This window comes from Anguilla anguilla, chromosome 19, assembly GCF_013347855.1.
Source record: "Anguilla anguilla isolate fAngAng1 chromosome 19, fAngAng1.pri, whole genome shotgun sequence".
Classification (NCBI taxonomy): Eukaryota; Metazoa; Chordata; class Actinopteri; order Anguilliformes; family Anguillidae; genus Anguilla; species Anguilla anguilla.
Window position 1 is genome coordinate 12,112,530 of NC_049219.1, and position 26,563 is coordinate 12,139,092.

The 26,563-nt window shown below is 48.5% G+C and overlaps 2 protein-coding genes and 1 long non-coding RNA gene across 4 annotated transcripts in view; 1 reads left to right on the plus strand and 2 right to left on the minus strand.

Annotated features, from left to right (window-relative positions):
- The first annotated feature begins 392 nt into the window (after nt 1-392).
- On the plus strand, nt 393-21,519 carry LOC118219051 (cystic fibrosis transmembrane conductance regulator-like). The gene is made up of 27 exons (XM_035401873.1): nt 393-491; nt 1,242-1,352; nt 2,863-2,974; nt 4,430-4,645; nt 5,209-5,298; nt 6,488-6,651; nt 7,054-7,179; nt 7,843-8,089; nt 8,375-8,467; nt 8,571-8,747; nt 9,069-9,260; nt 11,549-11,643; nt 11,944-12,030; nt 12,475-13,177; nt 13,523-13,651; nt 13,911-13,948; nt 14,285-14,547; nt 15,270-15,349; nt 15,802-15,952; nt 17,380-17,607; nt 17,815-17,915; nt 18,377-18,601; nt 19,103-19,258; nt 19,681-19,770; nt 20,143-20,315; nt 20,632-20,737; nt 21,316-21,519. The coding sequence occupies exons 1-27, from the start codon at nt 439-441 to the stop codon at nt 21,517-21,519; spliced, it is 4,410 nt and encodes a 1,469-aa protein (XP_035257764.1). The 5' UTR covers nt 393-438.
- Nucleotides 13,102-17,919, minus strand: LOC118219052. 2 transcript variants are annotated; one of them, XR_004763649.1, is made up of 3 exons: nt 17,517-17,919; nt 13,580-13,665; nt 13,102-13,265 (listed from the first exon to the last, which is right to left on the minus strand). It is a non-coding gene; the product is annotated as an uncharacterized LOC118219052 (long non-coding RNA). The 2 variants fall into 2 exon arrangements; XR_004763648.1 differs by lacking the exon at nt 17,517-17,919 and adding an exon at nt 14,319-14,432.
- A 2,990-nt stretch (nt 21,520-24,509) lies between the features above and the next one.
- The window catches only part of LOC118219053 (cortactin-binding protein 2-like), a 31,857-nt gene continuing 29,803 nt past the window's right edge, over nt 24,510-26,563 (minus strand). The window contains exons 19-23 of the mRNA XM_035401874.1: nt 26,118-26,323; nt 25,591-25,770; nt 25,416-25,449; nt 25,244-25,334; nt 24,510-24,905 (exon numbers count right to left, since the gene is read on the minus strand). Of these exons, the coding sequence (XP_035257765.1) occupies nt 24,702-24,905; nt 25,244-25,334; nt 25,416-25,449; nt 25,591-25,770; nt 26,118-26,323 (715 nt within the window). The 3' untranslated portion in view covers nt 24,510-24,701. The remainder of the gene's footprint in view (nt 24,906-25,243; nt 25,335-25,415; nt 25,450-25,590; nt 25,771-26,117; nt 26,324-26,563) is intronic.

Sequence of the window (26,563 nt, forward strand, 5' to 3'; positions counted from 1 at the left end):
TTTTACGCAGAATTATTCCAGACGTCATTTCCAAAATATGCAGCATGGTGCCGCTTTTGCGTCCGGGTTCTCTTCATGGAAGTGACATCTTGAAAGGATGTGTGACAGTCGTCAGCCCTGTAGCTTGCTATTCGCGTTTCAAAAACCCAAAGAAACTCTGGCGCTGGCGCTGCGCAGCTCTGCGCAAACTACGTCGCGAAACCGCTTTGAGTGAGGGAATGCGCTTTCCTAAAACTCCCTGGTTGTCCACCGCGGAGCTCTGACACTGCTGTAAACCTGGACTGAGCCAAACAACACACCAGTGACATCACTGCGTGCTATACACAAGGTGGAGAACAAAACAAGAGGTCTTTTTTGAAAGGGCAGAGTTAACGAGACACCCAATGCCAGAGACACTTCTCGCAGGTACAGACTAAGTAACCGGGTGGCAATTTTAGGATGCAGAAATCACCTGTCGAAGATGCCAACTTCCTCTCCAGATATTTCTTTTGGTAAGAATGAATTTGCTGTACAGGTGCATGGGGTTTTAAAATATAAGAATTCAAATGTACAAATATCAGTAGTGCATTTTGTTTATGCCAATTGGTCATGTAATGCGCAACTTATATTATTTTCTTAAGCTTGCAGTTGTACGGGAGCGAATTTGTTGTATTTACCGATACACAATGACTTCATAACATATGAAGTTTATATCATGACTCGAAATGTACAACTACTCAATTTCTTCTGGCAATAACATATAAAGTAGCTTTTCATTTTATCTAGCTTAAAGTATATACTCCGTGTTTATGTATACAGAAACTGGTCATTATTGTGCATGTTGCTTTATGTTTACATCCAATGTCATGTCATGAAAAACATTGTACAATTGCTTGTAATATCGAATAATTTTGTCCATAAAGTATAGGATGCAGATGATATACACATATATGCTGATATAAAATTGGACTATGTTTTTTTTAAAAAAATCTATAGTACAAACTATAGTTTTTTGTTTTTATTTTTTACAATTTTCAATGAAAATACTACAATTTTAAAGTGTACTATCATTCGATTCTTTGTTTGAATTTAAAGTTAAAACAAAGATTTCGAGAAATTGTTTCCTTGATCAACTGTGGACAAGTGCAGGTGCCTGGCACAGTAAAATATATTTTATTGGTCAGAAATGGTATTGATTTTAGACACTAGCCATGTTAAATTATGTGACTGCTTGTAACTGACCTCTTTTTGCTTTGTTCTAGTTGGACATCTCCAATTTTGAGAAAGGGGTATAAACAGAAACTAGAGCTTTCAGATATATATAAAGCTCCATCTTTTGACACAGCTGACAATCTTTCTGAACGCTTGGAAAGGTGCGTATTTTTAATTGTACATATATATATAAAAAAATATTTATTTTGGGTAATTATGAGAGAAAATTATGAAACTCCTGCAATAAGCTGATTTCTTCTCAGTTACACTGTAGGTAGGCTATGTCAGAGCACTTGGCAGAAAGGCTCTTGTCTATTTGTCCCAGCCAATTCAATTACAGCATTCAAATTGGTTTGTTGCCAAGTCAGGAAAATTGTGTTCTCAGGAATGTGAGAGAGGTTCAGTGTGAGTGGAACTACTGTAAGGGAAGATTTTTGACTGGACGTGCCAAGTGCTATTACATAAAGCATTGTGAGGAACATCGACTTAGTAGTTGTATATTTGATTGTTTCCCAAATAGTAAACACTATTTCTGGAAGATTATACATTATTTTCTTGGAATAACAGTTCAAAATTCATGTGTCTTTTCATTTGCATTTTTACTACATTAATTAAAAATGCATTGCAGTCTTATACAAAGGCTAAATTGAATTAATCAAATCTATAGCAGGTGAAAAAACCAAGTCTTTTTAGTCCCCAGGCTTCCTGCTCTCAAATCATTAGGTATTCTGCTAAACAATGAATGGGTGATTACCTTTCAGAGAGCTACTGTACTAAGCACTCTGTAAGTTCCACGGGTTTGTCTTTTCAAGGAATTTAATTTGTCTGTTTCTTGTTAACACGGTGTGGTGGTCTTCAAGAGAAGGCAGGTTTCATCACCGTTTCTCCGAGCTGGTGGTGAGAGAGAAAAAGAGAGAGAGAGAGAAAGAGAGAGATGGAGAGATGAAGCGCACACTTGCGTCTGATTGCCCTTTGACAGTGTTTACTCTAGCAGACGGCACGGCCTCAGGTCCTGAAGAGCAAGTCACTTCTGTGCCCTTCAGGCTCCGGTGTGTTTCCAGTGATTATGGGCGCGCGGCAGGTTCAGGGTAACAGGACTGACGAGAAGCGCCGCCTCAGCCTCAAATGTGGGATGGCGCTTCCAGTTGGGCTCCCTCTGCCCCGTGACAAAGACAAAAGACCTCTCACTTTCCTCATTTCCTTACTTCCATGCGATCGGCCTTGAAATTTAAAGCGCATAAATATCTCGCTTTCAGGTGCATGTCATTGTTTTTGCACTGACTCTGAAGTTCTTCTGAGCGTCTTCTCTGAGCAGAAGCAGTAGCGTCATGTGACTCAGCACAGAGTTCCCTCAGGCCCATATTTGGTCATTGCATGGTTTTCTGAATGAGTACAAAACATGACCTTTCAAAAATCACCAGCCTCTTGCAGTGTAATACGTAGTTTGGCTGATTTTTAATCTGCCACAACGAGCTTTCAGCTGGTACTTGGTCGGCATGGTTTTCGGTGGTCAAGTCCGCGCCGTCGCCCCCTCGTTTAAAGACCTCGCCGAACCCCCCAGGGGTGTTCACAGACGCCCCCCCCCCCCCCCCAAACAATGGCGGCGCGGCGAGGAGGCGAGACGCCCGTTTAATGACGCGGGTTTTACGGCCCTGTTTCTGTCTGGGGCAGAGAATGGGACAGGGAGCTGGCGTCCACCAAGAAGAGGCCCCGCCTCTTCAGGGCCCTGGCGCGATGCTTCTTCTGGCCTTTCGCCTTCTACGGAGTCCTGCTCTACTTCGGGGTAAGTTTTATGTTTTTTTTTTTTTTTGTTTCGGGGGGGGGGGGCTGAAACAGGGTTCAGATTTAGGCTCTTGATGAGTCACATTATCAGCGGGGTGTGTCAAGCTGGGGGTCAGGTTGGCAGTGTTGCAGCCGATGGAGGTGGCTAAGAAGGTAAGGAAGCTTGTTCTTTGCTAGAACCATGTAATTAACCTGAATTGCTTCAGTAATTGTTTCTGGCTGTATAAATGGGCAATGATGGAAATCCTAACCTTTCCGCCTAGGACAAGTGTGTCTACTAAGCAAGAATATAGTGTAATACAATATTTTTCTAAACCAGTTGTGTCTTATTTCTTGGTATTAGTAATTGCCTTTTAAATATGAGCATAATAGTCAAATGGTCAATACATGTTATTCTCTGTCTAATTACATTTAATTTGTGGGGATTGGCCGTGCTGTACAGAACACTGAAATAAACTAGACCTGAGCCACATTTTCAAAGACGAAGAGAACCTTATTTGGGAATTGTACATTACCTCCGCGTATGCGCCTACCTCACTCGAAACGAGCGATCCCCGTTTGTTAATCTGATCTTCAGTCACCCGGAAAGCAGGGTGGAAAAAAAATAATCTCACGGCTAATTGGTAAAACGCACAACGGTGCTGACTGGAACACAGCACTGAACTGTGTCTGCTGTGCCACTAATAACAGTGATAACGCACAGCAGTGTGGTTTACGTGTTGAGAGTATCATCATCAGCTCTGGAATATCCATAGTGGCGAGTCTCCAGCAGGTAAGGCACTGTGTCTCATGGGCTTTAAGCAGAAGGAGATGCCACAACATCCAAAATTTGCCAGCAACAGATCTGTGCTAATTATAATGGTGTTTAAAGAACCACAACAATGCCACAAGTACGTCAGATTATCGTACGTAATGATATTAATCATGTTACTAAGTAAAAGGTTACGGTGCATTTTGTATATTGTCAGGCAGGAATCCCCACTGTGACAGGAACAGTCATTTTGTGTTGTAGGGTCATGCTGATATAATGTAAAAAAAAAAAAAAATGAAAGGTGGCTCTAGTTAAAATAACGAGTAACCTGGCTGCCTTAAAATCTTGAGTTAGCTGAACGACGGACCTTGATCCTTCTTCTGCATGAACTGTGAGGAACTGAAGTATGAAGAACTGAACAATCCGTTGTTTGCAAAACTCAAGGCATTTTAAGGCAGTCAGGTTACTCTTTTCACTTAAACTCTAGAGTCAAATCACAGACAAGTCTACTGATCTGAGAAGCGGGGTTCAGGGCATTGGGTTTTAACTGTAAGATGGAAGCCAAACCTTACAGTTGTTTAATACTGGCCGTTATCGCCGATCGCTTGAGTGAGCTGGCGTTCTTCACCCTAAACGGGTGGTGTTTTAAATGTGAGGCGTGGCCGGCGGGACTAAAGGCTCTTGTTTCCCCCGCCCCGCCCGCAGGAGGCCTCCAAGACGGTGCAGCCGCAGCTGCTGGGGAGGATCATCGCCTCCTTCGACCCCTTCCACGCGCCCGAACGCTCGCAGGGCTTCTACCTGGCGCTGGGGCTCTGCCTCCTCTTCACCGCCCGCTTCCTGCTCCTCCAGCCCGCCATCTTCGGACTGCACCACCTGGGAATGCAGATACGGATAGCCCTGTTCAGCCTCATATATAAGAAGGTGATTCCCCCCCACAACACACACACCTTAATGGTACAATCTGCTTTTTTTTCATTTTCATTTTCATATGATACACAAATATACTCACAAAAGCAGTACAAAAAAACATAAACATACAAAACATAACATAAAACAAAAAAAAGGAGGGGGTGGAACAGGACAATCTGATATAAATCTCAGCTGGAGATTTAATATTAAGTAGCACCCATCTACTGGCCACGTTGATACAACAGTAGGATATCACAAGAACATCAGGAACCCTATTGAGGGAGGTGCATGATTACTATCATCAAGTTACTATCATGATTACAATAAACAACATATATTACAGATATGGCACCATCTAAATAGAATATCTTTGCTATATCCTTGTTCTTAAAGGGGAAATAAACTTAGCAGAAACATATCTAGACGACCACAGCTGACTGATTCGTCATTCCCCCTGTATTTGTACAGTGTGAGCCCAGGTCATATTGGCCTGACAGAAAAGGAATAAAATGAATCATCTTTGGATTTTTAAAAAATGTGCTCACATGGTTGCAAATGTGGGTCCATCTCTCTAGACTCTAAAGCTCTCCAGTCGGGTTCTGGACAACATCAGCACCGGGCAGCTGGTCAGTCTCATGTCTGCACACCTGAACAAGCTGGACGAGGTAAGCGTGCGATCACATGACAGCGTTTGCTCATTTTTAGAGCCCGTGCCTCTTTAATCTTCCCATTTCGGTAACACCAGAACCAAGTGTGAGACCAAGTCGTGGTTTGTTGTGTTTACAAAAAAAACCCAGTTGGGTCTTTCATCCCATGAGAAAGGCGTTGGAAAAATCGCGAGGGAATTATAAACCCCTGAATTGGTTGGGGTTCGTGCTGCCTACTTTAAGGGGTTCAGAACCACTCTTTCATTGTACACTGAGCAGGTGCCAATGGCTGGATGTATCTCAATTCTTACGGGTAGTCAGTGAGTAAATATAATGGAGCATGATGATATAAGCACAACAGTCAAGGCCGTCCAGGAAACATGGGCAGCAGTGCTGATTGTTGATACTGTACACTGGTTGAAAGCAGCTCCCACTCATGTCATTTCACCACCTTTTCCACCTTGCCTTCCAAGTAATGCAAGTAATGGCGGTAATGCGCACGGTTCAGTGTGGTGCCCTGTGATCAACTGAATCTCTTGAGCCTGTGCAGTACTGGGGTGTGCGTGTAACCCTGTGTGCGTAACCCTGTGTAGTATTGGGGTGTAACCCTGTGTGCGTAACCCTGTGCAGTATTGGGGTGTAACCCTGTGTGCGTAACCCTGTGCAGTATTGGGGTGTAACCCCGTGTGCGTAACCCTGTGCAGTACTGGGGTGTAACCCTGTGTGCGTAACCCTGTGCAGTACTGGGGTGTAACCCCGTGTGTGTAACCCTGTGCAGTACTGGGGTGTAACCCCGTGTGCGTAACCCTGTGCAGTACTGGGGTGTAACCCTGTGTGCGTAACCCTGTGCAGTACTGGGGTGTAACCCTGTGTGCGTAACCCTGTGTAGTATTGGGGTGTAACCCTGTGTGCGTAACCCTGTGTAGTATTGGGGTGTAACCCTGTGTGCGTAACCCTGTGCAGTATTGGGGTGTAACCCTGTGTGCATAACCCTGTGCAGTACTGGGGTGTAACCCCGTGTGCGTAACCCTGTGCAGTACTGGGGTGTAACCCTGTGTGCGTAACCCTGTGCAGTACTGGGGTGTAACCCTGTGTGCGTAACCCTGTGCAGTACTGGGGTGTAACCCTGTGTGCGTAACCCTGCGCAGTATTGGGGTGTAACCCTGTGCAGTACTGGGGTGTAACCCTGTGTGCGGTGTCTCTGCAGAGCCTGGGTCTGGCGCACTTTGTGTGGATCACGCCGCTGCAGTGCATCCTGTGCGTGGGGCTGATCTGGGAGCTGATCGAGGCGTCCGGATTCTGCACCCTGGCCGCCCTCACCCTGCTGGCCATCATGCAGGCCTGTCTGTCCCAGAAAATGGGCCCCTACAGGTACCCCCCTGCCCCCCTGCCCCCTCCCTCCGTCTCCGCCTGCTTCTGTACCCGTGGGAAGGACATTCCCCACTCTCACACTCATCAAATCTATGGCTCAAATCAGTTCATAAGGCACTGAAAGTGTAAATAAGGCTTCCAGTACTGAAATCTTTGGGTGGTTTGTAAATCAGATTGATTGGTTTGTGATGATAATTCACTGGAGTGATGGGTATCCAGCAATGTCCAGTCTGAAATATTTCCTTTGATTGATATAAAACAAATTTCCAGTTAGATACAGTATATACCCATTAAATTGTTATGGGCAGACTGGTTTTAAGAGACCAGCCCCAGGGCACCTGTGACACTCTAACATGACTGAGCTCCCCCCCCACCCCCACCCCACCCCACCCCCACCTCCAGGACGAAGAGGGCAAAGCTGATCAGCAAGAGGCTGGCGCTCACGTCCGAGATCGTGGAGAACATCCAATCAGTCAAAGCCTACGGCTGGGAGGAGATCATGGAGACCATCATCAAAAACATAAGACAGTAAGAGCTCAGTTTACACCTGGGAGGGTTTACACCTGTGAGGGTTTATACCAGTGGGTCTCGACCCTGTTCCTGTAGATCTACCGCCCTGTAGATTTTCATTTCAATCCTAATTAGGCACACCTAGCTCTACTAATTAGCAGCTCAATGCAGATCTCTAGCTGTTGAATGAGGTGTGGATTTGTTAGGGTTGGTGTGAAAACGTACAGGACAGTAGATCTCCAGGAGCAGAGTTAGGCCCTACTGGTTTATACAGAGGCCATATGCCATTTTGGGCACCTGAAAAAGCTGGAGAATACAGATTAAATTTTTATTTTCTATGGTTCCTTTTATTATGCTTTCTCATTATTTCACATTGTTAATAGTTATTTTAATTTACTATTTTATTATAAAATAAAATAATAAAACGTATGCCCTGTAGCTTTTGAGTCCAACCTGGCATGCAGCACCACGATTAAACCAACAGTCTGGACTGATTTAGCTTCATTTGGCAGAGAGGTCAGTTATGATCTTGATGCCCAGCGGACTGAGGCATTCCAGGCCTTGCTCAAAGCAGATGAGTGTTCTAGAAGCTTCTACCAGGCAGCTGTGATGTCACAGTCGCCTGCTCGCGCCGAGACCTCGGCCAGCGAGCTGCGCGTGAACGAAACCCTCTCGCCGCAGGGACGAGATGACCCTGACCAGGAAGATCGGCTCCCTGCGCTACTTCTACAGCGCGGCCTACTTCTACTCGGCCTTCATCGTCATCATCGCCGCCATCGTGCCCTTCGCGCTCAGCAAGGGCATCATCCTGCGGCGCATCTTCACCACGCTGTCCTACTGCATGGTGCTGCGCATGACGCTCACCCGCCAGTTCCCCAACTCCATCCAGATGTGGTACGACACCGTGGGCCTCATCAACAAGATCGAGGTAAGAGCGTCACCCATAAAGACCATTCTCAACCACGGGCGATATGGTTTTTTTAGCCATAGACCTTTCTACCCATAACAATGTTTCTTTTAGCCACACTAATGGATGATGGATTTTTTTGCCACATAAAGCCATTTCAATGATGGGTGATGAGGTTTGTTTTCACCACATAAGTACACATGAGTTCTTTCTTTAGAAGGCGTTAGATGTCATTGAATGCAGTACGAATGCTGTCTGTACTGTCTGTCCTGTGACCGCTGTTGTGTGGGTCTGCCTCCTCGCTAGGAGTACCTGACTAAGGAGGAGTACAAGGTGCTGGAGTACAGCCTCACCACCACGGAGGTGGAGCTGATGAATGTGACGGCCTCCTGGGATGAGGTGGGTGCTTCCACGCGCCGTCCGGTAGACCGAGGCTCAGGCAGGGCGGTGAGAGCGATGTCGAGGAGCTGAAGGCCGGGTTCCTCTTGTCTCGTCCCTTTAGGGAATTGGAGAACTGTTTGAGAAGATCAAACAGGAGAACAAGAACAGCGGACACCCCAACGGCGACGCGGGACTGTTCTTCACCAACCTGTACGTCACGCCCGTCCTGAAGAACATCAGCTTGCACCTGGAGAAGGGGCAGATGTTGGCTGTCGCCGGCTCGACTGGATCAGGAAAGGTAGCGCACACCTGTGGGCCTGTGGGCAGTGGCATACGTCACGTCAGTGTGTTTGCACAGTGCGAGTGTTGATGATGTTGAAACACGCCACAAACCACCAGCAGAGACTCTCCCGGTGGTGCCCACTTCCCAGTAGAAAACGAAATGTTCTCGCAACGTTCCTGGAATGTTTTGTCAATGTTTATAGCGCTTTGCATGAGCTGGGCCTGCTCCCTGTGCCTGTCCGCAGAGCACAAAATGTTCTCGCAACGTTCCTGGAATGTTTTGTCAATGTTATAGCGCTTTGCATGAGCTGGGCCTGCTCCCTGTGCCTGCACGCAGAGCTCCCTGCTGATGATGATCCTGGGGGAGCTGGTCCCCTCGGAGGGCAAGGTGAAGCACAGCGGCAGGATCTCCTTCTCCCCGCAGACCTCCTGGATCATGCCCGGCTCCATCCGGGACAACATCCTGTTCGGCCTGACCTACGACGAGTACCGCTACACCAGCGTCATCAACGCCTGCCAGCTGGAGGAGGTACCGCACCGTCACCTCCATCCACACAACTCTCCTTTCTTTCTTTCCCTCTCTCTCCCTCCCTCACTCTTTCTCTCCCTCTCTCCTCTCTCTATCTCCCTCCCCCTCTATCTCTACCCTCTCTCTGTCACTCCAACTCTTTCTCTCCATCTCTTCTCTCTCTCTCTCTTTCTCAGTCCCTCCCAAAGACCACGGCAGCTTTACCACCCCATTTACTCAGAAGTTACTACCAGACATTCACTTGCTCAGAAAAAAGAACAGTCTACATTCATGCATCATTACCTGGGTGCTGTGAAACCATGGAGACTGAACTTGCTCAGAGACAGCGGTGACCCACTTCTGTCTACAAAAAGGCACTGTCGCATTTCAAAATGGTGACGTTTTGCTCTCAAGTTGTCAACACCAGGTTGGCCCAGGAGCTTTGGTGAGGTGCAGAGGTGTTTCACGTTACACCTATTTAGCAATTTCAGCACAGCACAATTCCCCCCCCCCACCCCCCAACTCCACTGTCTTGTTCTCTCTCAACGCTGAGAGGGCCAGTCAGATATTCCCAGGGCATTCGGGACAGTCTATGACGAGTGAAAGCTCCATAGTTCAGACAGCAGATACAGAGAGCAAAATGTCCTGGTTTCTGAGGCTGAGTAAGGCTCCTGTTCCCTCCTGTGCTACCCCCCCCCCCCCTCCCCTCACCCACTTAGGAGGAGGGGCGCTATGATGTAATGCAAGTCTGGAAACTTGGATAGACAGGTGACATTCCGCAACCCGCCTGTAGGGGCGCCGGTCGCAGCCTGCATGCTTCCCCGGGGCCAGAAAAGTGAGCGCCTCGATTGCTGTTTCACCAAAAACAATGGCTTTATTGTCAAAGCAAACACCGGCAGCGTGAAACAAATCGGTGGAGAGAAATGACAACAACAGCCGCTAAATGTCAACCGTGCGTACTGGAAGCTCAGATTGAAAGTAGCAGGGTTAATGGCTGTGCTTAAGGTTAATCTCACCACACCCTGTAGCTGCCAGACGCAGACGGGTCTGGGATTCCCTCTCCATTTTGAACGGAGCGCTCATTTGCAATGTTAATGTGCCCTGTGAAAGACCTTTACCAGGCGTCATTGATCGTTTCTGTTTATTTGGACACTTGTGGAGGTCACAGCCTTGAATGGAGCAACCTAACTGGACTGGCAACTCTCATCTGTTGACTTAATTAACTTCTAACTGGCTAGTTTGGGAAGTTGCCCTTATTCCATGTCTTGGCACCTGCCTCTTTGAATTGGTTGCATTTAGTAACTTGGCCCTTAAACAAGACAATTTGGGAAGAGTTTTACTCCCAGCAGGTATAATGGTAGTGTCACTGTTTATCCAATTCTACAACAGAACTTAGTGTCCATTTTGTGACTTGCTGATCGGTGTACATTCCCTTAGTTGTCACTACTCTAAGTAACCCTTGATGTGCCCTATAGACGGCTTTTTAGAAAAAGAAGTGTCTGTAAAGAGATTACAATCATTTGCAATTCTATAAAGCAGTTTGCAGTGAAATATATACATTGTGGAAAGACTTCCAAAAGAGTATTTACGCGTACGCTTAGACCAAAGTGATTGGGCTGTGAGATGAATGCTAGCTGTTTACCCCTGTGTAACGGTGTGCTTTTGAACATTTCTGCTTGCTATCGTAATGACAACAGCCCTTTAAAAGGTAGGAGATTTTATCGCTTCTTCCCCCCACACAGTCACCCCTCCCTCTGTTGGTGTTCTATTAGAAATGCTAATGACCCTTGTGGACTCCATACAGTACATGTGCTCTAATAAAAATGAATGCAGTCTATCACATTGTGGGTCTCCGATAAGTACCCTCCGTTCTCTTTGTGGAGCCTGCATATAAACACCATGTCCTAGCATACTTTCACACACTGCATGTGTGTGCTTGGCCAAGCGGGTGCTTGTGGTTTATGCAGTGTTGTGTCGCATGACCATGTTTGGCTGTATTTGTACATATATGCATTTCATATGACACAAGCGTATTATTTGGTGCATGTGTGAAAATGGTGCATTGTAAAACCGTGCGACAGTAAAACTGTTGCAGATAGCGCCTTCCCCTTACAACACATTTAACGTATCAATTTGAGCCAAATTTTATGGGCGCAAATAGGACAGGTAACTGGTAGCCATCAAATTAAGGGAGTCGCCTAACCTTTGCACTTGTGGGATTTGGACTGCCCCACACACAGCACACAGCACAAGGCTAGTAAATGTAAATGTACGACCTCTGCCCTAAAAACTGTCCCGTCCCGATGCAGGACCTCGCCCTCCTCCCAGCCAAAGACAAGACCCCCCTGATGGAGGGAGGGGTGACGCTCAGCAGCGGACAGCGGGCCCGTATCGGTTTGGCCAGGTAACGGTCGCGCCCGCGTACCCCTCTGTTTCACTCACAGCCCGTCATACAGTACCTCCTTAATAAATGCCTCATGGAGCTGTTATATACTGTCTACACATACTTTATGAATGCCTTGGTAAACCTTTGGTTGCAGTGCTAGTACAATATGACCTGAATATGATAGATTGTATCTCATTTTTTAAATCTTGTTTGTTTTAGAAGACCGTTCAAAATGTCGGTGCCCTTCGACACATTCACTTTCACACATTCATATTTCGGCACATGATTGACAGGTATTTTTTTGGTTTGTTATTGCAGAGCGGTGTACAAAGATGCTGACCTGTACCTCCTGGACTCTCCTTTCACTCACCTGGACATTGTGACGGAGAAAGAAATATTCAACAGGTCAGAAGAATAAAGTTTTCACGGATTGCCCACACTGAGCATCAGATTAGTGTGATTGCCAGAGATTGACATGAGCGGAACGCAGCTATGCATGCATGGATAAAATATTAAAACGTGCACCATTTTTAAAGTGTACATGAAAATAGATACGTACCTAGAAAATAGATACAATCAAATTATTGCGCATTTTAATATTCTTGCCATGCATGCCTGCTTGCGTACCACTTATGTCAACTCCTGGACAGTAAAATGTCCAGTGTTAATTCAACCCTGACAGCGTTAAGTCAACTCTAATATGTACCACTTGGTCCCTGATTTTACTGTGTGGTGATCTTGGTTCCCCATTTTACTGTGCGGTGATCGTAGCCACTGCCAGCCGCAGTGTGTTTGCTTTGATTTGAGTGGATTATCTTTGCTCACACACACCTCTGTCTCCGCCTGCAGGTGCCTGTGCAAACTGATGGCTGCCAAGACCCGCGTGGTGGTCACCAGCAAGCTGGAGCACCTGAAACGGGCCGACAAGATCCTGCTGCTGCACAACGGCATGTGCTACTTCTACGGCACCTTCGCCCAGCTGCAGTCCAAGCGGCCCGACTTCAGCTCGCTGCTGCTGGGCCTGGGGTCGTACGACAGCATCGCGGCCGAGCGCCGGGGCTCGGTGCTGACCGAGACGCTGCGCCGCGTCTCCGTGGACGAGACGACCGGCTCGCGGGCCGACGCCCCCGGCGACGGCCCGGACAAGCGCCGGCCCTCGCTGGTCCTCAACCCGCTGGCGGCCTCCGCCGCCGCCGCCGCCTCCCGCCGCTTCTCCCACGCCCGGCTGCCCGAGGACGAGGAGGACGAGGAGGCGGCGGAGAACCGGTTCTCGGTGGTGCCCGAGGACGAGCAGGTGGAGGAGGTGCTGCCGCGGGGCAACGTGTATGCCCACGCCCACACCCTCTCCCGCCAGCGGCGCCAGTCCGTCCTGGCCTTCATCACCAACGCCCAGGACCAGAAGCGCCGGGACCAGAACCAGCAGGCCTTCCGCCGCAGGCTGTCCGCCAAGCCCCAGAGCGAGCTGGCCTCCGAGCTGGACGTCTACGCCCGCCGCCTCTCCAACGACAGCGTCTACGACATCAGCGAGGAGGTGGAGGAGGAGGACATGGAGGTGGGCGTGTCCGCTTAGCGACAGGCAGCCAGAGGTCGAGGGGTTTAACTGGCATTGTAGAGGCGCATCTAAGGGTAGAACTAATAAACTACAGAGAGAGGGAAAAAAAGTAACTATGCAAGCGTATTTGGGCTGTTTAAATGAAAACTCCACTCTGCTCAGAGCAAGTAATAAAATCTCACTGTGGAAGAAAGTGTTATATTCAGTGGTGCGATTTAGACAGGTACACAGATCTGAAACCTGATTTCTGAAACTGCCCTTCATTTACATTTACTGTATACTTGTGTTACAGTACAAGTACAGTACAGTACAAATGAGACATTTTTTCCACCTTTATTCCAACAGGAATGTTTTGCAGACGAACGTGAGAATGTGTTTGAGACTACCTCATGGAGCACGTACTTCAGATACGTGTCCACCAACAGGAACCTTGTTTTTACCCTCATCTTCATCGCTGTGGTCTTTGTGATTGAGGTAATTGTGCGATGCTGGAAAAAAAAAAAAGAAAAGAAAAAATTTCATAAGCAAAGCAATTGTACTCTACTAAGAAAATCAGTGAAATGAAAACAAAAATGTTCTTAATGTATTTGTACTCTAATTTAGATTTCTGCCAGCAATGATAAACGATTTATTTAGAGTACTATTTGCATCTCAGATAATACTCCAAATAAAATGAAGTTTGAGTCTGCATGTCTTGTTATCTGAAATGTTCTATTGTATGCACTTGGTTTAGGTGGCTGGGTCAGTGATTGGCATATTTCTGATTACTGAGTGAGTACCTTTCTTATTTTTTGGCAAATCAAAATGTAGTTCCCTGTTGAATGTTCATCACACTTGTGTTTAATTACTGTTGGTGACTCTGTAGTCTTTTCAGTTTTAGAAATACAAGATGAAATATACTATAGGATACGAAGCAATTTCAAAGCCAAGTCAGATCATTGCTGTTTTTGTTAACATTTTTTAGCAGTGCATGTACAGTATTTATCAAGCATCGTATATAGCGACACGTCGTATACAGCATCTCTGCCACTGGGTGGCAGCTTCATGCCCCAGCCACCACACCCCTCCCTTTTACCCATAATCCTCTTGCGCTGTCAAAACTTTCAGTAAAATCTGGCGGGAGGAGGACGAGAGCACGCACCCCAACATGTCCTCCCAGGGAACGCACTACGCGGTCATCGTCACGCCCACCAGCGCGTACTACATCATCTACATCTACGTGGCGACGTCGGAGAGCGTGCTGGCGCTGGGCTTCTTCCGGGGGCTGCCGCTGGTGCACACGCTGCTCACCGTGTCCAAGAAGCTGCACGAGCAGATGCTCAGCGCCGTCCTGCGCACGCCCATGGCCGTGCTCAACACCATGAAGTCGGGTACGAGGGCGCACGCGCATTTTACCCTCCCCCTAACAGCCTGCCTCCCCCCCACCCCATCCCATCCCACCCCAATCCCCCACCACCCCCACTGGAGCATGGCCTGCACTTTACCCTCCCCCTAACGGCCTGCCTCCCCCCCACCCCATCCCACCCCACCCCACCCCAATCCCCCACCACCCCCACTGGAGCATGGCCTGCACTTTACCCTCCCCCTAACAGCCTGCCCCCCCCCACCCCACCCCAATCCCCCACCACCCCACCGGAGCATGGCCCACACTTTACCCTCCCCCTAACAGCCCATCTACACACCCATCCCTTCATAGCCACACCCAACCCCCTGACCCCCCCCCCCCCCCCCCAATACCTGCTTGGGAACAGCCCCACCCCTCACAGCCCACACTTTACCCTCCTGCAGCAGCCCCATACCTCCCCCCCGCCCCCTCCCCCTCCCCCTCCCCCCCTAGAGCACTTCCAGTCTGAGGCGGGCTTGCGTGGAAACCCTGCTATGACGCACGTTGTCTTGGAGGCATCCAAGGTCCGGGTCAGTCTGTGTCTCCCCTGGACGTCTGCCAGTTACATTTTATACAAAAACAGCGGTTTGCGCCGGGCGATTCCTGGACTGCGGTGTTTGACCTTGACGATGAAACAAATGGATTTTTGCAGACCCGTGAGCTTTGTCTGAACTGTGCAGCTTTTTCAGAATTTTTCTTGTCTCCCAGGTCGGATTATGAACAGATTCACCAAAGACATGGCCACCATCGACGACATGCTGCCCCTCATCCTGTTCGATTTGGTCCAGGTGGGTAACTGGATGAGCCTTTGGAAGGATGCAAAATTCTTCACATAAGGCACAAACCCACACATTTGATAAAATGTATTCACAGAGGCGCCTCACAAAGTTAGCAATGGACGTATTCACACACAGAATGTTGGCCTTAAGATCTTTATTGATTCAGTGATATGGATCTACTTTTAGTCTCCCTTGTGAGCGAGATTATCAATGGGGTGATAAATGTGTCAAACGAGGCGTCCAGCAGGATCAGGACAGGATTTCCACTCTCGAAAGAGGATGTGCTACACAGTTCAGCTTCTCTCTTGTGGCCATCTGGGAACTTGCCCTGGGTCTATTTCCAGCCCTCACCCAATTTACATCTATCCTCCATTAGAGGGGTAGACTACTCTTCTAATAGTTACTCTACCCCTCTAATAGGGCCTAGCCATGGTGACCACTCTTAATCTTTCCTCCCGTAGCTGACCCTGATCGTGCTGGGCGCCATCTTCGTGGTGTCCATAATGAGGCCGTACATCTTCATCGCCGCCATCCCGCTCACCATCGTCTTCGTGATCCTGAGGAAGTACTTCCTCCGCACCGCGCAGCAGCTCAGGCAGCTGGAGGCCGAAGGTGAGGAGGCGGCGGGGGGTGAAATCGGGCCGCCCGCGATCCCGGCTGCGCCCCTGTGCTCTTTAGGGTCATGTGACCTGTTTGCCGCCATCCATTCAGAAGTGCTCTTCATCATACACAAGTGCAACACAAGGTTTGAGTGACACCAGAAAAAGTCAATTTTTGACCTTAATAGCTGTAAGGTCTGTAGAGCACCATTTTATCTAGGGCTAGCCAGACAACGCGGTTCACTGCATGTAACTGTATAGGTGCATGATTGACTGGGCACAATTTAGCATACTGCAAACTGTGTCACTCTCATACTGTACAGAGGGGTAACTGTGTCAGTCTCCATATTGTATAGAAGGGCTATTGACAGGAAGTGGGGAAGGAGGTGGGATATGAGCCGGTGTTTTTGATTTCGTTTGGGAAAGAGAGGAGACATTGTCGGCTCAGCCATAGAGTCTGGTGGCGGGGGGGACGGGAGCGGGGGGGGGGGAAGGGGTCACGCTGATGGCGGAAAACGGGAGTGGAAGCAGAGCAGGCGGATGACTCCTGGGCCGAGGAGTGACGGGTACTCACAAAGGAAGCCGTAAAAAAAAAAAGGGGGGGGGGGGGGAAGAGTTCACGTCTCGTCCAATCTGCTCACGGTCCAACTGTTCATGATCCAATGAGGGAGAAGCAAGCACCCCGGTCCTGCATTCAGCTTGCCGGCGCCCTGTTCGCCCTCTCGCTGCATCTCTCCAACATGGCCGCCGTGCGGTCGGTCGCTCTGTCGCTCCTGCCTGTTTCCACGCGGCGCACGCAGGGCGGAGTGTGTGCGGCGGGAGCTGGAAGGGGAATGCGAGCGGGGATTTCCGCACCGGCATCCTGGCATCGGTCACACGCTGCGCCGACGTGGCGCGATGGGCGACGAGCGAGGAGCGGGTCAGAGGTGCGCTCTGGAGCGCCGGCCTGTCCCGATCGTCCCATGCGCGTCGCGTGTGCTGTTTTTTACACTGGGTTTTATTCGGGGGGGGGCGGGTAAAAAGGTCACTTTGTGGTAAACAGCCTTTCGTCTGCTTCACAGAAATGCATTTCCACTGTCTGACGTCAAAGTCGCCGCGCGTTCCTGCGGTACTGCTGGCCGCTGGCCGAGTTAAAACCTGGCAACCTGTGCGACCCGTATCTCTGCTCTGGCTACTGCATGAACTTCAGCTTCTAGCACCTAAATTGCTATCTGGAACTGCAAGTAAATTGCAGTGTGGTGTTACGCGAAGCAATCCTTAAGGCAATTTCGTTGCAAGCAACAAAAGTTGCGTAGCTAGACCCTAACCATCAGTACTGGCAATTCAAAGCAGTGGAGTTCTAGAATGCTGGTTCGGAATTTTGAAAAAAAAAAAACATTCCAAAGAAACATAGAGGGTCGGAGTCTCTCTCTAAGGCTGCACGTTGTTCTTCCTCCCCAGCCCGCAGTCCCATCTTCTCCCACCTGATCCTCTCGCTGCGCGGCCTGTGGACCATCCGCGCCTTCGGACGCCAGTCCTACTTCGAGACCCTGTTCCACAAGGCCCTCAACACCCACACCGCCACCTGGCACCTGTACCTGTCCACGCTCCGCTGGTTCCTCTTCCGCATCGACATCCTCTTCGTCCTCTTCTTCACCGCCACCGCCTTCATCGCCGTGGGGACCAACAGTAAGGACCCGTGCCCCCCGGTTCTGTGTAACAGAATGATGAAAAGTCTGCAGACTGAGGACTGTAGGGGTGGGAGGTTATTTAGCTTTGCTTTGTGAGAAACTGTGGTCTCCATATTGGCTGGGAATAGGAAGAGTTTAGGCTCCGTGCAGCTGGGGTAGACTGTGAGGCAGGCCGTACACTGAGCTTGTTTTTGTGGCCTTGCAGGGGACAAGCCCGGTGAGATCGGCATCATCATCGTCCTGGCCATGCTGATCCTGGGCACCTTCCAGTGGGCGGTCATCACCAGCATCACAGCGGACGGCCTGGTACGTTCCGTTCCCAAATCCACTGGACTCCATTTCCCAGCATAGTAACACCTGCACTGTTTCTTAATATGGCACAGAGCAGAACAGGGGCAGCACATTTTCCAACTTATTCATTTTGCATTCATTTGAAGAGTAAAAAATTTAAGAAGGATAGAAGTAGCTAATCAGACTCTATGACGTTTTAATTCTTGGTAACTATTCAAAGAAAAGAGTCCCCAAGTATTATTCATAGGCCCCGTTTACAAATATTCCAGTTCAGTGCTTGTACAGTAAGTAGAAGCCGTAAGAAGCACACATGGACCCAATCTTACCCGCGCACTGCAACATGTACAGTAAATCCACGCACATTTAAACAGACGGGCCAAGCATCATTTGGCAGCCCAAACAAACCTTCCCCTCGAGAGGGAACCCGATTAATGGCTGCGTTACCCCTGGCAACCCCATTTTCGCCCCGCTTCCAGATGCGATCCGTGGAGCGCGTCTTCAAGTTCATCGACCTGCCGTCGGAGGAGGCCAGGCCCGCGGGCCGGGGCAAGGACAAGGACCTGGTCATCGAGAACCCGCACGTCCACGACACCTGGCCCTCCAGGGGTCAGATGGAGGTCAGGGACCTCACCGCCAAGTACACGGAGGCCGGGAGGGCCGTCCTGCAGAAGCTGTCCTTCAGCGTGGAGGGCGGGCAGACGGTAAGATGATGGGCATGATGGGAAATTGTGTTTATAGTCCTCACTAAGTAGTTGAAACTCAGGTCCGGGTGACTCAAGCTTAGATGCAAAAATATTGGGGAGGTGTATAAACGATTTTCAGATTCACAGCCTCAGATAACTTACCTTTTCAGGTAAGTAAATGGGTTCCTTTTCAGTGACTTAATCTCTTGCCTAGAAAATGGACAGACAGCAGAGATTTCTATTACAGACATTTAACCACGAATGAGCTGAAGTTCTCTGGAGCTTCTCCCTGGATGTGTTGCCTCATTTGGAGGAGCCGCAGCATGACATGCATGCTTCTAATAGGCTGAGGTCATGTCACCTGACCTTGCTCCCAACCCGTTTTAGCCGTGGTTCCTCCAGTAGGCCCCGATACAGATGTGCGCTTGACGGTTTGAAAGCTGTCATCTTGTAGCCCGCTGATCCCAGGTCAGTGGTGTGGACGGGCAGCCCATTGGAGTGTGTGTCCTCGCCCTGCAGGTGGGCGTTCTGGGGCGGACAGGCTCGGGGAAGAGCACCCTGCTGGCGGCCCTGCTGCGGCTGGCCTCCACGGACGGAGAGATCTCCATCGACGGCGTCTCCTGGAGCTCTGTGCCCCTGCAGACCTGGAGGAAGGCTTTCGGCGTGGTTCCCCAGGTAACCAAACACCACCAGACGCATGCATGCACCCATGGATACAAACACACAAACACACACACACACACACACACACACACAAACAGGCACACACTCACGGCTGCACTCACCGTTTTTCATGCATTACTTGCCCTAAATGTCAGATCTACTCATACGTCTCTTAAATCTCACAAATATCTCCATATGACTGTGTCTGGAACTGGAGATTAGAGCCAATCTGGACAATAAAGGGGAAAAAATGGTTACAGTCATGGAATAAAAACAAGTAACATTTGTTTCCAAAAAGCTTCCTGAAAAAAATCATACTCTTGCAAAATCCCAACTCGTATAATTCAAACGTGCTGAGATTGGCAGGAGCAGGGCTGCAAGATCGCTGCTGATAACAACATCCTGATCCCATCTCCTCTTCCTGTTTTGTGCAGAAAATCTTCATTCTGACGGGGTCGTTTCGCATGAATCTGGACCCCTATCTCAAACACAGCGACGAGGAGCTCTGGAGAGTCGCAGAGGAGGTAAACCTTACGCCAAAAATCGGGTCTCTGTTTATCTGTGAGTCGTGATTAAAATCGCACCTCCATATTGAATGTTATATGATGTTCTGTGAGTATGCAGCTAACATATGTACATTTACTGCTGCCTTAAAGGCCATTTGACCATGCGTTTCAGTGTGACAACCTTACAGGTGGAAAGTCCAGGGGTCAGAAAGTTAAAGTCCTGCCATGTGTTTCTTCCACACATGAACTCAGCCAGCTGATTTCAATAATTAGTTCTACCTCCTGGCTGAAGAATTGTGCTCCTTAGCAAATCCAGGGGACTGGAACAAAATACTGGAGAGGATTTTACAGTCTGACCCTGGGTTCTGCACCTCTGCTTTTGCACCACAGGTGGGGCTGAAGTCGGTCATCGAGCAGTTCCCGGACAAGCTGGACTTCCAGCTGGAGGACGGCGGCTATGTCCTGAGCAACGGGCACAAGCAGCTGGTGTGCCTGGCCCGCTCCGTCCTCAGCAAGGCCCGCATCCTGCTGCTGGACGAGCCCAGCGCCCACCTGGACCCCATGTGAGCACCCGCCTCGCGCCCACCCCACCACCCCCCCGCACCGCACTCCAGCCAAGCCAGGCCTCCACGCTGTTGCTAACAGAGCCAGGAGCTAGGCTTGTGTGTGTGTGTGTGTGTGTGTGTGTGTGTGTCACGCAGCGCAAACACACACACATGGGGATTCACACAAACTCACTTCACTATATTCAACTGGCAAAACTCTGGCAACCGCCTTGTACAGACACTGCGGCCCATCAACACTGGAGTTTGACACCCCTGGCGTAGGCTGACTACTGTGGGGGGTAGTGCTGATGATGTCATTGCTTGTACCACCCAGAACGCTGCAGGTGCTGAGGAAGACTCTGAAGCACTCTTTCTCCGACTGCACCGTCATGCTCTCCGAGCACCACGTGGAGCCCCTGCTGGAGTGTCAGTCCTTCCTGGTCAGTATCCTGTCCTCTCGCCTGTCACTAAGCAACCTACTGTGCCGTTTTACTGGTTAAATTCTACTCTCACTGTAATGACTGGTATACCCCGTGAGGCATCCAACAATAAGAGTAATATTAAGGTTAACGGACGATGTGACCACAGAGTGCTAGTCTTTTAGTTTAAATTTGCACGTTACTTTCATATGTTAATCATTTTTATTTTCTAGAATTTACATGAAGGCTGCATGGGTAGTTTATGGAAAAAAACATTATCATGCTTTTTTTCCAAACATCTTATGACTTGTTCTGGGTTGCCCCAGTGCATGCATATCTGATCAGTACATACAGAACAAAGAGTTTGAGCCAATCTGTTTGAAACTACATGCCTCCCTCTACTGGTTATGTTCAAGCATGGCACTCCTAAACGGTGCACTACTGTTCCATTGAACGTGTAGTCCGTCACTCTGCCTTGACCAAGCCACCCCTGCATCTGACCTGGCTTTTGACCCTCTCTCTCTCTCCCTCTCTCTCCCTCTCTCCCCCTCTCTCTCCCCCTCCCTCTCTCCCTCCCTTTTCTAAAAATCATCTCCAAGATGATCGAGGGCAGCTCGCTGAAGACGTACGACTCGATCCAGAAGCTGATGAACGAGACCAGCCACCTGAAGCAAGCCATGAGCAGCCTGGACCGGCAGAAGCTCTTCCCGCTCAACCGCCGGGTCTCCAGCAAGCGCGGGGCTAAGCCAATCAGCTCGCTGCGGGAGGAGGCGGAGGACGAGGTCCACGACACCCGCCTCTGAAACCCCGCCCCTCACCACGGCAACGGCAAGCCAGGCTCCGCCTTTGGATAAACCTGATGAACAGTGGAGCCACGCCTCTCCTCCAATGACACTGCTACGTTTACACCGCAGTTCCGACAGTCGTCACATGCCCTACATTTGACCCATGACCTGACCTCTGTACCGTTTGACGTGACGCACGCACGCACACCTCACGACACGCACACGATCTCATGCACATCTCCTCAGAGGGAGACCACAGACAACAGTCCAGGATCATTCAGAACTTTGTGATGTAAGCTATCTAGCCACTACACCGTCTGTACGGTGTTTAGGCTACTGATGTCATTCACGTGCGTTGTGATATTCCTGGCTTAGGTGCGATGGCGGAAAATTTACCTGGGTTCCTAAGGCCCGATCCAGGCCGTACAGGCACACCACAGGGGAGCTTCAAACGGGTAAACAGCACGCACGAGTGCGGTATAAATTCGAATCGAAAAGATGAGATTCCGTTTTTACTTCTGTGCAGTTTAGACTTGCAATAAAACGGACGCGCAATGCGCATGTCCACAAATCTGTTTTTACGTCACTTAATGACCAGTGTAATATAGTAGTAGTGTAAATCCTTAGTTTTCAATCGTAACCACGATTTTTTTTTGTATATTGATTAATTTGGTGACTTGACGGGCAAAAGCTTGACACTTCAATACGTTGCTGTGCTCGTTTTCATGTCAATGCACTTTACATATCTATGGTACTTATTAGCTGTTGGGACTGTGTAAATCTGATGCCCATTGTCATAAACTGGAAATTCTATTTTCTAAGCTAGATTATTTAATTTTGCGCAAAAACATGAAATGGTATACACTACCACAGAAATTACCTTTGTAATGTGGTAACTTGTCTATTATATGCATATTGAATGGACTTAATGTATAGTGTGTGTTAATGTTTCTTCCTTCCAAGGGTAAGGGGATGAGATTTGTTTAGAGAGAGAAATGTGGATTTGTTTGGAGAATGACTGAAATAAACGTGAGAAGAAGGTTCTAGAAACTGGAGTGCAGTTTAATGCTTGTGCTTATGCAGAAAGCAGGACACTTCTTCAGCCCCCACTCGACAGATATTTAACGCTGGAACATAACAGAGGCCAGTCTGAACAATTCTTCCGTACACATGAACGTTTCAAATGAAGTAAAGTGGGAAAACGCAACACTGTTTAACAAAAACGCTTACACGCTTTCTGCTTTAATTCTGTGTGGGGGGGTTTATGAGGGGTTAGGCAGGTATGGGCAATGGCGTAAAGTTCAGTTGAGCGAGGGGAGAGGGACTGACTAACAGGACATTTTCTTTTTTTAAATAACTGAGGGGGACACCAACGGTGATCACCCAATTAACTCCAGGCCTCCTTTGTGCTTGCAGTACATGGCAGTGCTCAGCCGAATGAGAAGTGTGCAGCACGGTTGATTGGCTAGTGAGGTGCTCTTCTGGCATATCCTACGTGTCACCATATCCCACAACATCCTAGCTTTCTTCATTTAAAAAAATAACTTACTTATCTAATGGGACTTTTCTCCCCTGGACTCTCTACTGACCGTCAGTCTATGTGGGGTCAAAGTCTATGCCCATACCATTACTACTAAAACTATACATTCTGGGTTGACAGTAGTTTGTTGTTAAATTCAAACTTATAGTGCTATTGATTGCTAGTGAACTTGCTCAAATAAAAAAATTAAAAATCGAAATTACTTTATAACCTTAGCCAACATAATTTAAATGCAATAGAAAGGCGAACATTCAGTGCAACATCCTACAAGCTGGCTAGCAGCAATAAGATGCAGGGTAAAATGGCAGCTGCATGAAAAAAATAAGAAAACTTGTAAATTTAAGGTTTACAATACTTGGCTACAAAACATTACCTAATAAACATTAACACTGCAATGGGGGGGGGGGGGGGGGGGGCATTACATTAATTGCCTGTTTGGCAAACCACTGCATAGTTTCCTGGTTTCTTTCTGTGAGTGGACATCGCAGGGTAACCTTAGTTACCCAGCCTGCATGTTCATTCACTGATTGCCATCTAGCTAATCTATTCATTAAATGACAAAGGCTGCTATTTATATTGCAGGCAAGCTGGGTTACAAGTATTGAAAATGCTGTTTTTTAGTTTTAGTTTTTTTTTTTTTTTTTTTACAGCTGAGATTAGCTTGCATACACATACATAGTTAACGAGCTAGCTGCAAAAGTTAATCACTTTTTTCTTCCACCACTGTGACTGACAGAGGACATCAACGCACTAGCTTCTGACTGGTGACACACAGCTTTTCTACTACAAATGGGAAGAGAAGTCCACAGAACGAGCAACTCCTGCAATCATGCAAACTGTTGACTACATATTCTGTTTCTTTTTGTCTTTAAAATTATATATCCACTTTGTGGTTTCATAAATAAGAGCTGTGCATCATGGTGGGTCAAACCATAATTAGTGGTGTGGGGAGGGGGGGGATTTGTAATTGAATTCTATGTTTAAAGGAATTACATGGTGTTTTCTGCATAATCATATTTAACGGCAGTCATTGGGGAGGCATGTCCCCCCCCTACCCCCTATATTCCTACATTCTTGGATATGGCTAATTGAAATGTTTATTATGGCTTACGGTTGAAAGAAAATGTCCTGTGTTTTTAGTTATGATACTTATTGCCACATTCCATTCACTTTGAAACAAGTGAACAATTACAAACCAAATAAATGTTAAAGTACAAACATATGTACAATATTTAAGATCTTCACTGTACAAGTTAAACACCACTGTCCATCTATATACTATAAGTTTCTAGTTCCTATTTACACATTTGGTAAAACCCTGATCGATTGAAACAGTATTTAAAACAACCTTGCAACTATTTAAACAGGGAACACTTATGTTCTAAAAAAAAAAAAAAAAAAGCAATATCCAAAAAAAATTGTCCTGTTGCTTTGATCCAAATAATTTTTTTTGTTTCGTTTTGCTGGTTTAACATGTTGAGTTCTCCCCCACCTAAAACTCAATACACTATACAACAGAATAGAACTACGGTCCCCATGTACACAATGTTATACATTGCATCAAGTACGGCTATAACGAGAACAGATACGAAAAGCAGTCTCAGTTCTACTGTGACGAGGTGGAGAGAGAGAACAGGGAAAAGGGGGCGAGGCCTGGGTTTCAATGTGGCTCTCTGTGCAGGATCCAGATCTCCTCTGGCGGTTTGTTTTTGGGCGACGACGTCTGCCTTGTTCTGCTGCGCGGGACGCTGCCGGGGGGCTGCAGGGTGCTGGCTGGGACGGGGAGCTGGGACCTGGGTTTGGGGGCCCTGTTTTTGCTGCCGGCGGGCCCGGGGGCGCTGAGATTTGAGGGAGAGCGACCCACCTGCAGGTAGACAGCGGGTGTGTGTCAGTACATTTCCTGGAGGTTAGCAGTGCATATTATAGGTTCTATTCATATCTCACTTAAAGGAAAGACTCCCTTACGTATTTTGAGGATTTTTAAATGAAATGCATTTTTGATGATATGCATCTTTAGACACATTTACTGGCACACATTTCTTTATATTGACCAAATACACTGTCATCTAAGTTAAGAATATCACTGCCCATATTCATGTGCTGACGCTTGCATTCATGCACTCCCTATATGTGGTAATGTGAATTTCTATGCATTTCCTTAGTTCTGTCCTTGGTCCCCTTTCGGGGGGGCGGGGCTCTTACCTTACTGACGTCCGGCTCGGAGCGGCTGCTGCACATGGCCTGCAGCTCCTGAATGAGGTCATCTGAGCTCAGAGACAGCTGCACGTCCTCCCTGTCGAAGCAAACGCAAACAGATTTAAAACAGCACGCCTTCCGACAGCCTCGGTGCCGCCACCCCAACACTAGCGCCTACCTCTGGCCACTGGAGTCAGTGCTGCACAGCAAACCTGCAATGGAGCCACAGGGATAGACATAGAGAGAGAGAGAGAGAACTTGATTTCCAAAGAGCCATAAGGTCATTAAAGCAACCCCCTCCAAGGTCTATAAGGCAACCCCCCTTTCCAGAGACACGTGGGATCCCTGCTCACCCTCTCTGAGCGTGCCACCGGCCCTCCAGGCGGGGGCGGGGCCGCCCTTCTTGCGCGGGCTGGTGCTAGCCTTCCGCCAGCCGGCAGCGTCCCGCCCCTTCTTAGCTCCGCCCTTATTCGGGCTGAGTGACAGCAGGGGGAAGCCGCTGCCCTGGAATGCCGGCAGGTGCTCATCTATCTCTGCGTCAGAAAAAAACAAAAAAAAAAAGTCTCAAAGGAAATGAAACTTGACATGAAATGAACGCAGACCCATCCTCTGCGATTAGCTGCAACTATTTTTAAACCCCCACCCCCCCCCCAAACATTTGTAGCACTAGGCTACGTAAAACAGGAGGCGGCTGTGTCCTGCCAGAACACAGATTTTAATACATGTACTCCTGGGTTGAATAGTGAGGGTATAAGTACGCTAGGACACAGTAATGAGTGTGCAGCGTATACTTGAGGGCCATAACTGAGCATAGAGCTGTAAGAACCATAACTGCGTAAGGGACCGTATTTGCTGAGGCAGAGCCATGCCCTGTAAGCACCTGTGCGCTGCAGTGGACACCCCTGCAGGACGGCCTTGTTGACCAGGATGCTGAGGGCGGCCTTCACCACAGCCTGTTGCCTGGGACACAGGTTTTTGTTGCTGGGCGACTGGCGCTGGCCCGGAGACCGTTTGGCCGTCACCCTGGCGCCGATGGCTTCCTCCACGCGGGGGACCACCACCACATTCCACAGCCGGGACAGCCACCTGATCGCACACACACACACCGCGAAAATACCAACTGACCGCGGAACGCACAGGCCGTCTGACTATCCAGCTCATCACCGAAAGAAGCAGCATCACAACAACAGCGTATCACAGAAAGAGTTCAAATGCGTTTAGCCTTCTTTTGTGTTGCACAGAGTTATATGAACAAGTCCTAAGAACAAGCAGCTTGGATGCGGTTCTCACAAAATGGCACCACTTGATCCTAAAACCTAATGATAA

Coding starts and splice junctions, on each gene's coding strand:
- LOC118219051 (XM_035401873.1), top strand. CDS start 439: ATGCAGAAATCACCTGTCGAAGATGCCAACTTCCTCTCCAGATATTTC. Junction 492..1,241: donor CTCTCCAGATATTTCTTTTG/GTAAGAATGAAT, acceptor GCTTTGTTCTAG/TTGGACATCTCCAATTTTGA. Junction 8,090..8,374: donor GCCTCATCAACAAGATCGAG/GTAAGAGCGTCA, acceptor CCTCCTCGCTAG/GAGTACCTGACTAAGGAGGA.